The sequence below is a fragment of the Bubalus kerabau genome, chromosome 21 (assembly GCF_029407905.1).
Source record: "Bubalus kerabau isolate K-KA32 ecotype Philippines breed swamp buffalo chromosome 21, PCC_UOA_SB_1v2, whole genome shotgun sequence".
NCBI lineage: Eukaryota > Metazoa > Chordata > Mammalia > Artiodactyla > Bovidae > Bubalus > Bubalus kerabau.
The window spans coordinates 25,938,263-25,954,889 of record NC_073644.1 but is presented as its reverse complement, the minus strand read 5'-3'; the positions used below and the strand labels follow the sequence as shown (position 1 = coordinate 25,954,889).

At 41.3% G+C, this 16,627-nt stretch overlaps 1 protein-coding gene and 1 pseudogene across 7 annotated transcripts in view; both read right to left on the bottom strand.

Moving 5' to 3' along the window:
- The window catches only part of NOL4 (nucleolar protein 4), a 555,347-nt gene that overhangs the window by 500,907 nt on the left and 37,813 nt on the right, over positions 1–16,627 (bottom strand). The window contains exon 1 of one of the 7 annotated variants that reach the window (XM_055559246.1): positions 12,749–12,889. The exons of 4 other annotated variants lie outside the window; for them this stretch is intronic. Coding sequence is in view for 1 of the 3 variants with exons in the window: in XM_055559236.1 (XP_055415211.1) it covers positions 12,721–12,876 (156 nt within the window). In the remaining 2 variants the exon portion in view is untranslated. Of the gene's footprint in view, positions 1–12,720; positions 12,890–16,627 lie in introns of those variants that run through there. 2 more of the 7 variants (XM_055559236.1, XM_055559247.1) reach the window with 2 other exon arrangements.
- On the bottom strand, positions 3,828–12,890 carry LOC129635984 (protein maestro-like; annotated as a pseudogene).

The window sequence follows — 16,627 nt, the reverse complement described above, 5'->3', positions numbered from 1 at the left end:
TTCTCTTATGACTTCAAGCAACCACAGGAAGTCACTGTTTTATCTACATTTACAAAGTAGTTGCTAGTTCTCTGCTATCTTAGTAATATCATCCTTGAGCATGATACCCACACTGCAAAATAATTGCCCCCAAAGATATCCCTGTCATGATCCTTAGAATTTGTGAATATGCTAAGGTTACAGGACAAATGGAAATTAAGGTTGCTATGCAGCTGACCTTTAAGTTTCAGAGATCATCCAAATTCAGTGAATGAGCCCAGTGAAATCATAAGAATACTTAAAAGTGAAAGAGGAAAGCAGAAAAAGAATCTGCTGGGAGATGTAGCTGTGGGAAAATAGATACAATGTCATTGGCTCTAAAGAAGTTGGAAGGAAACCACCAACCAAGGGATATGCACCACCTCTAGAAGCTGGACAAGGCAAAGAAACAGATTCTCCCCTAAAACCTCCAGAAGTGGACCTAGCCCTGCCAACACCTTGATTTTAACCAGTTAGACTCATGTTGGACTTTATCTATAGAACTATAAGATAAATTTGTGCTGTTTATGCTGCAAAGTTGGTGTTAATTTGTTACTGCAGCAATAATGATCAAATACATAGACCTTATTACTTTACAATGGCAAATGCTTACTTCTTGTTCAAATATCTGAGGTCAGCAAGTCAGCTGTGGCTCTGATAGGTTCTGTTCGGTTCTTCTCTGTTAGTTTTCTTATTTTGGAACCCAGTTCAAAGACAACTACTCTCTGGGTCATGTTCTTTTCAAGTAAAGGCTGGGCATAAAAGGAACAAAACCAACACTAAATGAGCGTATTTGAAGATGTGCTCTGATGTGCAGTTCAGTTGGCCCTTGTATGGTGGACCCAGAATCCATGGATATAGGCAGCCAACTGTATTAATACTACCCATTTTATACAAAGAACTTGAGCATCCTTGGATTTTGATATCTGACAGAGTCCTGGAACCAACTCCTAGTGGATACAAAGGGATGACGGCATATCACACCTGCTCACATTCCATCGGCCAAAACAAATCACATGACCAAACCAAAAGTAATGGAATGAGAAAGATATGGCTTACTCAGCAGAAATGAAAGGAAAATGTAATTGGTGAATATACAATGTGTCACAGACATAAAGAACAATATATCTAGGGTATAAGATTTAAGCTAAATTTTCCCATTTACCTTTTCCTAAGCTAAAGAAATAGATTTAAGGGCCTAGATCTGATAGATAGAGTGCCTGATGAGCTATGGAATGAGGTTTGTGACATTGTACAGGAGAGAGGGATCAAGACCATCCCCATGGAAAAGAAATGCAAAAAAGCAAAATGGCTGTCTGGGGAGGCCTTACAAATAGCTATGAAAAGAAGAGAAGTGAAAAGCAAAGGAGAAAAGGAAAGATATAAGATCTGAATGCAGAGTTCCAAAGAACAGCAAGAAGAGATAAGGAAGCCTTCCTCAGCAATCAATGCAAAGAAATAGAGGAAAACAACAGAATGGGAAAGACTAGAGATCTCTTCAAGAAAATTGGAGATACCAAGGGAACATTTCATGCAAAGATGGGCTCGATAAAGGACAGAAATGGTATGGACCTAACAGAAGCAGAAGATATTAAGAAGAGGTGACAAGAATACACAGAAGAACTGTACAAAAAAGATCTTCATGACCCAGATAATCATGATGATGTGATCACTGACCTAGAGCCAGACATCCTGGAATGTGAAGTCAAGTGGGCCTTAAAAAGCATCACTACGAACAAAGGTAGTGGAGGTGACGGAATTCCAGTTGAGCTGTTTCAAATCCTGAAAGATGATGCTATGAAAGTGCTGCACTCAATATGCCAGCAAATTTGGAAAACTCAGCAGTGGCCACAGGACTAGAAAAGGTCAGTTTTCATTCCAATCCCAAAGAAAGGCAATGCCAAAGAATTTTCAAACTACCGCACAATTGCACTCATGGCACCCCACCCAGTACTCTTGCCTGGAAAATGCCATTGACGGAGGAGCCTGGTAGGCTGCAGTCCATGGGCTTGCTAAGAGTCGGACATGACTGAGCAACTTAACAGGAGCAGCACATGCTAGTAAAGTAATGCTCAAAATTCTCCAAGCCAGGTCAGCAATACATGAACCTTGAACTTCCTGATGTTCAAGCTGGTTTTAGAAAAGGCAGAGGATCCAGAGATCAAATTGCCAACATCCACTGGATCATGGAAAAAGCAAGAGAGTTCCAGAAAAAACATCTATTTCTGCTTTATTGACTATGCCAAAGCCTTTGACTGTGTGGATCACAAGAAACTGGAAAATTCTGAAAGAGATGGGAATACCAGACCATCTGACCTGCCTCTTGAGAAATCTGTATGCAGGTCAGGAAGCAACAGTTAGAACTGGACATGGAACAGACTGGTTCCAAATAGGAAAAGGAGTAGGTCAAGGCTGCATATTGTCACCCTGCTTATTTAACTTATAGGCAGAGTACATTATGAGAATCACTGGACTGGAAGAAACACAAGCTGGAATCAAGATTGCTGGGAGAAATATCAATAACCTCAGATATGCAGATGACACCACCCTTATGGCAGAAAGTGAAGAGGAACTCAAAAGCCTCTTGATGAAAGTGAAAGAGGAGAGTGAAAAAGTTGGCTTAAAGCTCAACATTCAGAAAACGAAGATCATGGCATCCGGTCCCATCACTTCATGGGAAATAGATGGGGAAACAGTAGAAATAGCGTCAGACTTTATTTTGGGGGGCTCCAAAATCACTGCAGATGGTGACTGCAGCCATGAAGTTAAAAGAAGCTTACTCCTTGGAAGAAAAGTTATGACCAACCTAGATAGCATATTCAAAAGCAGAGACATTACTTTGTCAACAAAGGTCCATCTAGTCAAGGCTATGGTTTTTCCTGTGGTCATGTATGGATGTGAGAGTTGGACTGTGAAGAAGGCTGAGCTCCGAAGAATTGATGCTTTTGAACTGTGGTGTTGGAGAAGACTCTTGAGAGTCCCTTGGACTGCAAGGAGATCCAGCCAGTCCATTCTGAAGGAGATCAGCCCTGGGATTTCTTTGGAAGGAATGATGCTGAAGCTGAAACTCCAGTACTTTGGCCACCTCATGGGAAGAGTTGACTCATTGGAAAAGACTCTGATGCTGGGAGGGATTGGGGGCAGGAGGAGAAAGGGACGACAGAGGATGAGATGGCTGGATGGCATCACTGAATCGATGGATGTGAGTCTGAGTGAACTTCGGGAGTTGGTGATGGACAGGGAGGCCTGGCGTGCTGCAATTCATGGGGTCGCAAAGAGCCGGACATGACTGAGCAACTGAACTGAACTGAAGCTAAAGAAGGGGCTTCTCAGGTGGCTTGGTGGGTAAAGAATCCACTCCAGCATTCTTACCTGGAGAATCCCGTGGACAAGGAGCCTGGTGGGCTACAGTCCATAGAGCTGCAAAGAGTCAGACACAACTGAAGTGACTGAGAGAACGAATGCATGCATTGTGCACATGCACACACACACACACAAAGCTAAAGAAGGTTAAAATAATGTGTTCTGGTGACTTTTTTTTTTCCAACGTTTTTTCTCTTTATTAGCTCTTGTTTGGAATGATCTTGGATGCACTGACTGTCAATGATGATGAGCAGCTAAAAATTGCCCTCCACACTAAATTTTGGCTAACTTTAAATAGATCTTGCCAGAAAAAGGTTTTAATAGCAAATGACAAAGGATCAATAACAGATTAAAAAAAAAAACTTCAGGTAATATTCTCCTTAAAAATTAAAAAGAAAGGTCGGTGACAGAAATACCTTAAGAAGAAAAACGCTGAGAACAAAAGCACTGAATCCACATGTACTTTAAATGTTTTAAAGAAAGGACGCACCTTATCATCAAATATGTATGGAAGAAAATGAGACATAAGCTATTTAGAATTTACTTTGGATACAATTATACAATTCCACGGTCTTACATTTGCCATCAACTGGTCTCCCAACATCCCATTTTCTATCACAATCACCAGAAGCAACAGAGCCTCCAAAGGGTTAAAAGAGGGGGACTATCAGCCCCCAGCCATGTGCTCAGCTCACTGGACTAATCTCCCTGTCTCTTTGTGTTTACAGGATTTTATTTGCATAGAACTGCAGGAGCTCTGGATGGTAGGGGCTCAGCTGCCAGCAGAGTTTAAGGTTCCTTTGACCCTCCTCATTCTGGAAGCTGTAGTCCTTGGTTGTCTCCGATATGGAGAACAGGCTCAAAATGTTGTTTTGCAAGCCTTGGCCACCTGGGGATTCCTGTCCTGTAAGTGGAACAGGAGGGAGTCCCAAGTCAGATTCACCTGACGGGTGAAGAACCTCCTCCATTTCCGTCCAGCAAGGGTAACCAGTTGTCCAAATAAGACAAAGGTCAATTATCTCAGGCTGTCATTCTCGTCATCAAGCAAAGCCCTGGTCTGGAGGATGATGTCTAAAAAGGAGGAGCTCAGGCCTTTCCCCTGCATCTTGCCTAGGATGATGGTGTCAGGATCTTCATGCTCTGGTGGATGACTTCAGAACTCACCAGGTCATACAGACCATGCACCAGCAGGTCTAGAACAATCTTCTTATACATTCTTGCCTTGTCTGGGGTCTCACAGGTCATGATTCCCAGGCCTCTCATCGCCATATAACACTTTTTAACACTGGGGTCCCAGGCTGTCTCTGCCAAGATGAAAAACACATTCTTCAGAGGTTCCTGCTTCTGGAGCCTCAGATTCCAAGAGACCTTGGAAAAGAAAGAGATCATTGATGTCCTTTTCTTCTTGAGCTGGGTGGCGGAGCTGGAAAGGGGCTGGCCCCTTATTCTTCTCCTTGTTTGGTCCATGGAATTGCGGTCACATGGTGATGCGGCAGGTGTGGCCAGAGCACAGGTCACCATGCGGCACACAAAGCTGCTGTTCCCCAGGTAGCAGCCAGATAGGATGACTTGGCTCAATTTTCTCAGCCGTGAATTCCTGAGCAGGGTGATGAGGCTTCCTCCTCAGAACTCATCCTAGTGAAAGAAGTGATCACTTCCAGGAACATTGCTGTCCTTTAAACAAGCTCGGGGCTGGCCATCAGTTGCATTTTGCCCTTGAAGATGAGAAATAGAGCAGATTGGCATTTTATCACGAGTGGGAAATACATAAGTGAAGTCGCTCAGTCATGTCTGACTCTTTGCGACCTCACGGACTGTAGCCCACAAGGCTCCTCTGTCCACAGGATTCTCCAGGCAAGAGTACCAGAGTGGGTTGCCATTTCTTTCTCCAGAGGATCTTCCCAACCTAGGGATCAAACCTGGGTTTCCTGCATTGTAGACAGACACACTACCATCTGACCCACCAGGGAAGTCCCTAGTAAGACCTTTTTCAGCTAACTGTCCCTGATAGTTGCCAGAGATTCATTACAGGCCATGCTGTTTTACAAACTTTGAAAATTCTCATGTTAGTTTCCTGTTTCTCCAAGGGCCCAGGGAGAGAGCCTCTGGTGACTATTTTTAATGATTCCTCAGAGACCAAGTATGACTGTTTTTAACAGAAAAATAGTACAAAAAGATTGCTAGCTACACATGCTTTTATAATTCTGGCTTCTGGATTAAAGTGAACCTACATGTAAATATGGTTCTGCACTTAAACTTCCTTTCCCTCTACATAATGTTCACTCAACACATATTCCCCTGCCAGGTACTGTTGTAAACACAGGATAGAGTATCTTGCTGCAGAGAAGAATATAACAAATGAGGGTAGGGCGAGGGGGAACTTATGAGGTTGATCCAAGGCAATGAATGCTGCAAGTGTTAGTCACTCAGTTGTTTCTGACTCTTTGCAACCCTAAGGACTGTAGCCTGCCAGGCTCCTCTGCCCATGTAATTTCCCAGGCAAGAATACTGGAGTGGGTTGCCACAGTGAACTTAATGTGGTTTTATCTTTGATACCAGCTTCATGGGTTCCCTGGTGGCTCAGATGGTAAAGGGTCTGCCTGCAATGCAGGAGACCTGGGTTCGATCCCTGGGTCAGGAAGATCCCCTGGAGAAGGAAATGGCAACCCACTCCAGTATTTTTGCCTGGAAAATTCCAAAGACTGAGGAGACTGGTAGGCTACAGTCCATAGGCTCGCAAAGAGTCTGACACGACTGAGCGATTTCACTTTCATGGTTTGTAGATTCATTTTCATGGCAGTGTCTCTTTCCCTACACTAACCTGTAACATCAGGAACTCATGCTGTTTGTCTGTCCAGGCCCATGACTCTGCCCCACCCCACCCAGTCATTTCTCAACATCCTACGCTCTCTAAAATCTCATTACTATTTTGTGCTATCAAACTAATCTGCCCTCTGTCCAGGTTAGTAAGACTTTTTTCAAAATTGTGAATCATTTTTAGTTGGTCTTTTCTCCAGTCTCCTCTTCACCACACTACACATTCACCAGGACCCACTACTGGCAGCATGGACCGCTCACGAGGCAGATCTATCTGGATAAAAGTGAAAACATGCTTTCTGGAAATGATTCACTTTCACTAACAAGTCCACCCCTAGACATTGATTAAGCTTGCATTCTATTTGAAGTCTTATGAAATGAGCAGGGGATGCAAAGTCAAAGAAATGCAGCTCCTGGCTCTAGGAAGCTCACATTCTTAGAGGGGAGATACCTGCTAAACAAGCATGATCAGTCCTGCATGCTGGTCCAGGGCTGGCTGGCCTTCTGAGGCCTTTCCATGTTCTCTTCTATAGCACAGTTGCCAAGACCTGCAGCATGTAGTTCTCTGGACACTGTGTCAGCTGGCTTTATGCTAGATTCAGCCAAAGGAAGGTGCTGTGATTGGAGGGCATGAAAAAGGGATGAAAAATTAATGACTGAAAACAGAGGCATGGAGAAATTAATAGCTTGCTAGGAGAACACAGTAGGTTATAAATAGCAAGTGAAAACTTGAACCAGTCAATAAAGAGAACTCTTTCCACTTTTCCTATGTTTAACACAGTCATCTAATACCACCAACTGCCACTTTGCAGAGATGTGAGGACCTGGGACAGGGACAGACTGACAGGTAAGTTCTGAAGAGATGTCCAGACCTAGAGAAGATCTTAGAACATGGCAAAAGGAGGAGAGAAGTTGCCAGTGTGATTTTCTGTGGGGTGTATTAAAGTAGTCAAAGAACGTGATAGAGAAAAGGAATTTGGGTAGAGGCAATAATGGAAAAGATGGGGTAAGTTGGAAGGAAGTGGCAAATTCAAGGTTTTTAGGGTTTATCCAGGGTAGAGGCAAGGAAGACTTAAGGAAGGGAAAGCACAAAAGAGGAGCGGTGTACAAATACTCCCAAGGTCCTCCTAAGAGCTGGGAGATGCTATCAGCTTCACGCCCCAGGTAGAGCCCCTGGGAGCGCTTCCTGTCATGCCCTTATGCTCACTGTGGGACTCAGCTGCAGGGACTCACTGTTGGACTCACTGCTGGACTCAGTCCCAACTCAGCTGTGGGACTCAGTTGCAGGGCAGACCCTTTCCTATGAGTTTATATGTATTAACAGCCCTCATTGCAAGTGATGAACCTACAAAATAAAGCAAAGGCATTATGTGGGGTAACATAGAAACTAAAAAGACAACTAAGACTTCGTCTTTTTAGAGCTTAGGCATTAGTTGAAGAGGAACTATGAAATAAACGTGGGTAGAATAATAAGTGCTTGTCTGTTTTTAAAATACTGATATTGTTTTAGTACCCTTGTCTCTTCTCATTGCCTTGCTTTTATTTCCCAGAGTATTTATTCTCCTCTCCACCTTTCTCCTTGATCAGATGTTAGAAATGGATAGATCTATAGAAAAAAAGGTAGTATCTAAACAAATGAGATCAAGTTAAACTTAAAAGCTTTTGCACAGCAAAGAAAACCTTTGACAAAGTGAAGACAAACCGCTGAATGTGAGAAAAACATTTGCAACTGATATGACTAATAAGGGACTAATATCCAAAATACATAAACACCACATATAACTCAACAATAGCAACAAAAAAAATCAATTAAAAATGGACAAAGATACAAATAGATATTTCTCCAAAGAAAATATATAGATGGTAAACAAGCACATGAAAAGATGCCCGTCATCACTAATCATTAGGGAAATGCAAAGCAAAACCACAGTGAGGTATTGCCCCACACTGGTCAAAATGGCTATCCCCCAAAAGATGGCAAATAACAACTGTTGGTGTGGACGTGGAGAAAAGGGAACCTTGGTACACTGTTAATGGGAATGTAAGTTGGTGCAGCCACTGTGGAAAATAGTATGGAGGTTTCTCAAAAAACTAAAAACAGAGCTACCATATGATCCAGCAGTTCCATTCCTGGGTAAAGGAAGAAAAGGAAAACACTAGTTCAAAAAGAAACATGCACCCAGTGTTCTCAGAAGCACCCTTTACAGTGGCCATGGCATGGAAGCAACCTAAGTGTCCACCAGCAGATGACTGGCTTCAGCAGAGGCGGTATATATATATACAGTGGAATATTACTTGGACATAAAACATGATGGAATTCTGCCACCTGCAATAAATGTGGATGGATCTAGTGAGTATTATGTTTAGTGAAATAAGTCAGATGGAGCAAGACAGAGAATCTATATTATCACTTTTATGTGGAATCTAAAAAATAAATGTATTTAACAAAACAGAAACTGACTCACAGAGAACAAACTTGTGGTTATCAGTGAAGAGAGGATATGGGGAGATGCAAAATAGGGGTACAGGATTAAGAGATACAAACTTATGTATAAAATAGGTAACCAACAAGGATATATTGTACAGCACAAGGGAATATAGCCACTATTTTGAACTTTAAATGGAGTACAGCCTGTTAAAATGGTGACTCACTAGGTTGTACACCTGAATTAATATTGTAAATCAACTAGACTTAAAAAAAAGAAAATAGAGAGTATATGGATCAAGATAGTTCTGACTGATTAACATATAATTAAACATGAAAGAAAGGAAAATTGTACATACTTATGTGTAATATCAAATACAACCATGCAAATGAATAGACCCATATTTATGTGAGAATCATGCTACCAAACTGAGAAGAATACAACAGACACACTACAAATTTCTGCTGCTGCTGCTGCTTAGTCGCTTTAGTCGTGTCTGACTCTGTGCGACCCCATAGACAGCAGCCCACCAGGCTCCGCCGTCCCTGGGATTCTCCAGGCAAGAACACTGGAGTGGGTTGCCATTTCCTTCTCCAATGCATGAAAGTGAAAAGTGAAAGTGAAGTCGCTCAGTCATGTCTGACTCTTCGCGACCCCATGGACTGCAGCCCACCAGGCTCCTCCGTCCATTCTACATGTATACAATTCTACAAATATACAAGTAAAATGTATCAAAATATGCAGCTCTGGCTGTGCAAAATACCTTCTTTGAGGAAGGAGATTTGAGTTGCACAGAACAAGCTGAAGTGTCATGATGAGCCTGCTGGCTGGGCATCAGGCACAGCAGGCCAAACACTAAGAGCCCAGTTTCCTCCTTCTCCCCTAGGTCCCCTAGAGACTACAAGGAAGACACAAGAGTGGCTTGATACAGAGGGCTGTGCTCCAGGACTGCTTCTGCTGGCTGTTACATCAGTAGCTGTAACAAGCAGTGGGCTTCCCAGGTGGCATGGCAGTAAAGAATCTGCCGGCCAATAAAAGAGAAGCAAGCGACGTGGATTCGATCACTGGGTTGGGAAGATTCTCCTTGAGGAGGAAATGGCAACCCACTCCGTATTCTTGCCTGGAGAATCCCATGGACAGAGGAGCCTGGCTGGCCACAGTCCATGAGATCACAAAGAATGGGAAATGACTGAGTATGGATCAAGCAGTTAAGAAAAACAATTCCAGAAAAATCTTGAATCATCCAGGACTTTTCAGTACCTTCTATGTGCCAGATAATGTGCCGGGCACTGGGGATATGAATGCAAAGCAAGTTAGTTACGGTCCTGTTTTTAAAGGAGAATGAAGAAACTGAAGTTTAGAGAAATTATAGTTTGGAACTTGCCAGAAATCGCACAGCTTGTCAAAGTGGAGGCAAGATTCACACCAGTGTCTGACCTTTAAAACTCATTCCCTCAACCGCTATCCTAGACTGTTCTCATTCCCTTTTTCACTCTGAAATGTTATCTCATGTAAATTTCAGGGCAACAATTTACATGGGGCAGATCATCCAGCGTCTAAGGACTATTTCTTTAAACATGAACTGGAGAGACCCTGGAATTGTACATAGTCGCAATTTCGTCGTAACTGATGAACAGTGTGGGGCTGGGTCTGCCAAGCCCTGGCTTGACTGGATGAGTCAGCCCGAGGCTGTCCCACGAAAGCCAGCAATTCTGCAGTGACTTTCCCCATATGGATGGCCCCCCTTAGTCAGCTCTGAGGATGCAGAGGGAGGTCTGGCTTGGCGTTGCAGCAGCAGACTGAGTGGACAAAGGCCTGGGATGGACACAGATGCCCCAGCAATTGTACTGAGCCTATTTCCTGTCATTTCAACCCAGTGTCATGTATTATTCAACTCAGAGTGTATTTTGGAGATTCAATTTGCAGGGTATATGACACACATAGTAAATTGCTGTGTATTATCTCAGTTCATTTGCTGGAGGACAGGTGTTCACATCACAAGAACCAACAGCCCCATCCACAGTAATTGGTGCCTTGGCTGCCAGTCTGAGCCTAGAGGGCAGGGATTAAAAGTGCATGAGAATGAACTAATAATAATTTCCACATGTGGCCCAGTGTGTTTTACTGGAGGCTTCCAAAGAACATTTTAGGCATTCATTCATCCTCACTACCACGCTGCCTGGGCTTGCCATGACTCTCCTGCCAAAGCCAGAAAAACAAAAGCAAAGGAGGGCAGACTCAAGTTCACAGAGGAAAACAATGGCAGGATGGGGATTACACACTCTGGAGGCATAAGTCCTTGCTCTCTCTCCTTGGAATCTCACCGCTTCCATTTTCCTCTCATTTGTTATTCAGTGTCTTAGCCAATGTATTAGTAGGAACCCAGACGGGTGAATTCAACTGTGTTCAGGTTAATTAATTTCAAAACGTTTACAAGCCTGCATACTGCACTAAATCACACTCAACACAAATGAAAACAAACAACAACAACAACAATATATATATAGTTCTCATAATAGCTACCATATGTTTCAAATGTGTGTAGCATACAAACAATAATTACAAGTCACTGAATACACTTTCAGTAACAGGCAGGTTGTGTGGCTAAGTATTTCTGCATGAACAGAGTCAGTCTGGGTAGAAGGTAAAGATTTGTGTGAAGCCAAGAAATTCCAGAGCCTAGGTGTTATCTTAACTACGTATCTCATGTCATTTCAGAACATTTTGCATGCTAAATTCACTTAAAAATATGGAATTAGAAAACCTTGTCCTTGTGGGTTTTACTAATAATGAGCAGGGAGAAAAATGGAACTTTTGCCCTGGAGCTCTGGTGAAAAGACATAATTAAAAATACTGCACTGGAAAAAAAAATGATTTTTACTTCCCAGGTGGCATTTGGTTTCTGCATACTCACAAATAGCCATCTATAACAAAACCAACACACTCAATTAAGCTCCTTCCACTTAAAACAAATGCAGTTTTCTTTATCACCAGTTGAGAGGTTCCAAAGAAAAATTGAATAAATGGAAAAACAGATTGACTGCCATCTTCTCTTTCCAAGGGTAAGATGTACAAACATGAAATAATTTCAGTTTTCTAACCTCTGGGAAATTAAATTTGACCAATAACATGATGAAGATATACAAAATTATAACCCACAGTCATACAGGCCATACATGGTACAATTTCAGTGCATCTCAACATACCCAAGACTCAAAATGGAAACCCTGGATTTGAGCAAGTAGTCCCTATTTTGAGAAAATAAAATGCCTTTTATATTAAATCCAATTTATCTGGATAACTGGTCCAGCATAAGTAGAGTATAAAATTATCTAAAAACCCTTCCTAGGGAGCAAGCAGTTGTTAGCTTTTGTTTGACACAGATATCAATTTATAATTTACCATCTCTCCCATCATAACATTTTCAATATAGTTCTCATCTTAGTCCAAAATGAAAGTAGAAAGAAAGGAAAAGGAATCCTCAAACTAGCGCCACAGGGTGGAAAGACATTGGTCATCAGAAAAATCTAGAAAGGTATGATTCTTCCTTTTTTTTTTTTTTTTAAATTTTCATGATTCTCTAATTTGCTACAAGTTCTTGGATTTCATACCATGGAGAGGCGTGACCACCCTATTTAATGAGCTTCCTCCAAAGTCAAGTTCTATAGTGGAGTAGAATGAAGCTCTATTTGCAGAGTAATTCACATCTGTAGGCCTGGGGCCAGATTGCTAAGGGGAACAAAAAAGGAGTCAAGCCAGAACTCTGTGTCTCTCTAGCCTCATGCTCTGTTCTAGTAACTGCTTTATTCTGGAGACATATAGGTCCCATGTTGGCCCCCACCTACTGTACTTTTTGATGTCTCAGACCATCCCTTGAAATTCAGCATGCCTACCTTTCTCATTGCCTTGCCCCAGTCCCCTGCCAGGACCTGCCTGGTTCCTGGATCACAGCCTCTCTTTTGTCACCATAATCTCTGGCTCCATCCAGCCTACCGACACCTGCATTTGTCATCAGAGAAGCCAATTCCCCAGCACCAGAAAGAGGAGCAATCAGGAATACCAAAGCAAGTAGCTGAAAGAATCTGTTTATAGTTACCATATTATCATTAATGTTAATTTCTAACCTTTCTTCCATTTTGTCTTTGCCTTCATCCCACTTTTTGGCGCCTGGAACAAAGGTGATTGTTGAATCTGTTGAATCCATTTCCTGGCTGCATGTGTCTTTTTGTTGGTCCCCTTCTCTTCTACTCATGAACACATTTATCTTCTACTCATTAAGTCAGCTGGCATGAGTTTGCAAGCATATGTTCACTGGAAGAAATTTAAATGATTGTGACCTTAAACTCAAGAGAAAAAAAAAAACCCTGCTCGTTTAAAAAATTTTAACATATTTAGTGTGCTAAATGCCTAATAGGTTATCTGAACACCAGATACGTCTTTAAGCACTTTAAAACTAAGACATTTCAAATGGATTTTGATGGTTTCTATTTCCATTAAGAACAGAAGATTGCCTGGTTACATGCTTGTCATATCTAGAACAGTGCCGGTACATAAAATGCTCTAGATAAATACTTGTTGAATGAATAAATTTGATAAATAAAATGTATTTGGATGGCAGATTTCTTCTCATTTTTTTCCTCTTGCTTTCACCACTGTATGAGCCAGAGTTTTCCTTACAAAGATGCTGATTATCAAATGAATAAATTGATAAATGATATGATCTGAAATATATCCAAACAATTGTATGTAAGCATAAAAATTGTAGCAGGAAACAGAGCCTGGTATGAACAGTAGTTATATCTGTGTTCCGTGATTATACCTTTTTCTTCAATTTTTCTGAAATTAAAATGGATAACTAATTTATATCACAAAAGTCACTGTACTCTTAATAAAAATAATTTAACAAGTAGCAAATTTAAATATAAATTTTATTTTCATCCCAAGCCCTACTCTCCAAAGATGAATGTCATTAATACTTTGGCATGAATTCACAGGCACAAAAAATATATACACATAAAATGGCTCTGTCATACTATATACACTACAGTGTAACTTGCTTTTTCATTCAATGATATGGTATGTGCATATGTATATTTTTTAAACTTTCTGGCTGTAATAAATGTACCATTTCAATTCAAACTTGTTCAATTATTTTCTTACATGGCATGCCTATGAACACACCTGTAATTCAAGACCATGACTTTACCCACCATCTTTACTGAGATGAGGGCTTCCCTGGAAGCTCAGCAGGGAAAGAATCTGCCTGCAATGCAGGAGACCTGCGCTCGATCCCTAGGTTGGGAAATGGAGGAGGGCATGGCTACCCACTCTAGTATTCTGGCCTGGAGCATTCCATGGACTATTCCATGGGGTTGCAAAGGTTCAGACACACAACTGAGCAACTTTCACTTTCTTTCACTTTACTCAGATATAACTGCTATATAACATTGGGTAAGTTTAAAGGGTATACTTAAATACTGCAAAACAATTACCACTGTAGCACCAGCTAATACTTCCATCATGCAACCATGTCAGTTATCTTATGTCTGTGTTGAAACAGTCTAGTTTTTCTTTGTTGATAATGTTATTACTGGTTGCTTTTCTCCTAAGAATATGCAATAATGTATGATCAAAACCATGCAAGAACCAGACCTTCACTTCCACATATAACTTCCAATCCAGAAGTTACTAGGTGGTGTTAACCTGATATGGTTGGTTGTTTTGCTTTTACTCAAATGTTTCTTTAATATTTGAGTATTCATTTTTGGAAGGGTGGTATTGCAAATCAGTTTCCCTTAGTTATATGTGTTTACTTTTATGAGAACATAAAACCTATTCTTATTTTTATTTTCAGTTCAGTTCAGTCACACAGTTGTGTCCGACTCTTTGCGACCCCATGAATTGCAGCACGCCAGGCCTCCTTATGCATCACCAACTCCTGGAGTTCACTCAGACTCAGGTCCATCGAGTCAGTGATGCCATCCAGCCATCTCATCCTCTGGCATCCCCTTTTCCGCCTGCCCCTAATCCCTCCCAGCATCAGAGTCTTTTCCAATGAGTCAACTATTCACATGAGGTGGCCAAAGTACTGGAGTTTCAGCTTTAGCATCATTCCTTCCAAAGAAATCCCAGGGCTGATCTCCTTCAGAATGGACTGGTTGGATCTCCTTGCAGTCCAAGGGACTCTCAAGAGTCTTCTCCAACACCACAGTTCAAAAGCATCCATTCTTCAGTGCTCAGCTTTCTTCACAGTCCAACTCTCACATCCATACATGACCATTGGAAAAACCATAGCCTTGACTAGACGGACTTTTGTTGGCAAAGTAAAGTCTCTGCTTTTCAATATGCTATCTAGGTTGGTCATAACTTTTCTTCCAAGGAGTAAGCGTCTTTTAATTTCATGGCTGCAGTCACCATCTGCAGTGATTTTGGAGCCCCAAAAAAATAAAGTCTGACACTGTTTCCACTGTTTCCTCATCTATTTGCCATGAAGTGATGGGACCAGATGCCATGATCTTCGTTTTCTGAATGTTGAGCTTTAAGCCAACTTTTTTACTCTCCTTTTTTTTCATTAAGAGGCTTTTGAGTTCCTCTTCACTTTCTGCCATAAGGGTGGTGTCATTTACATATCTGAGGTTATTGATATTTTTATTTTAGTCCCTCCCAAAAGGCTATTATAATAATAAAAATATAAATGATACAGGCATGGAGAAGGAGAATGGAAGTGAGAGAGGAAAGAGAGAATTTAATATAAATTTGGAAAGAGGACTCAAAGAGACTGGGTAAACAATAGAAATCAGAGGATCTTGAATTTGAAAATGTCACAGACAATGCCTGGTGGCTCAGATGAGAAAGGATCTGCCCACAATGCAGGATACCCAGGTTCCATTCCTGGGTCAGGAAGATCCCCTGGAGAAGGGAATGGGAACCCACTCCTGTATTCTTGCCTGGAGAATTCCATGGACAGAGGAGCCTGGTGGGCTATAGTCCTTGGGGCCACAAAGTGTCAGACACAACTAAGCGTCTAACCCCATTGACCTAGATGAAATCTATCAGCACTGACATTGATTAAGAAATCAGGAGAGGGGTCTTCTTCAAGGACAGAAAGATAATGAATTTTCTTTAGAAACACTGAGTATGAAGCAACAAGTTTCCAAATAGTTGTGTCCAGGAGCAGTTGGAAGCTATCAGATGGAGACTTGAGCACTCTGAAGGCAACAGGTAGGATGTTGAGACTACACAGAGCCCCCAAAGGGAAATGAGAGGGCTAAAAATTGCCTGGCAACTGATGAGCACTCAGCAAGTCAGAAATTGTTAGAGGTTCAGACATACATGTTGATAAGAAGATAAAAATAAGAGAAACCCAACCCCCAGAGATGGCAGTTCAGAGCTAGAGTTTCACTTTCAGAATTCAGAGTAACCCTCTAGCAACAAAATAAGAACTTGTGTACTAGAGTTTAGGACATGAACCATCAGAATCCAAGTCTGTTTTCTCCTCAAACACAGTGAAATTCATTATACCAAGTTGTTCTCTAAGCATAGTTTTAAGTACCTACTTGACAGTGATGAGCTCTAAAAGATGGTCATTTATGATCCTCTTTCAAAGTTAAAAATCATTAGCCTCAAAAGTCATTTTATGCTTGTTTTATGATTTGTACTTAGCTTCTGCCTCAGAAGACCAGAAAGTGAGAGCAAGAATATTTGAAATCTTCACTCAAACTCATTTATTTTCCTTCAGTATTATTTAATGACAGTTTTAATTATGAATTCCTTTAATTTCTGAGATTACTTCTTGGTTTTCAGTGGTATTTGTAGCATCTCCTAATTTAGAACCATCTGTAAGCTTAATTAACAGACTGGGCTCTTCTTCTATAATTAATACAGATGTTAAGACAACCCATAAAACCCATATTTTTAGCCATCACACCTTATCTTGACATTGCCCTTTATTATTAACTGTGTTTCTTATCCTTCATCCAGAGTTCAGTCCTTGAAATGGTACT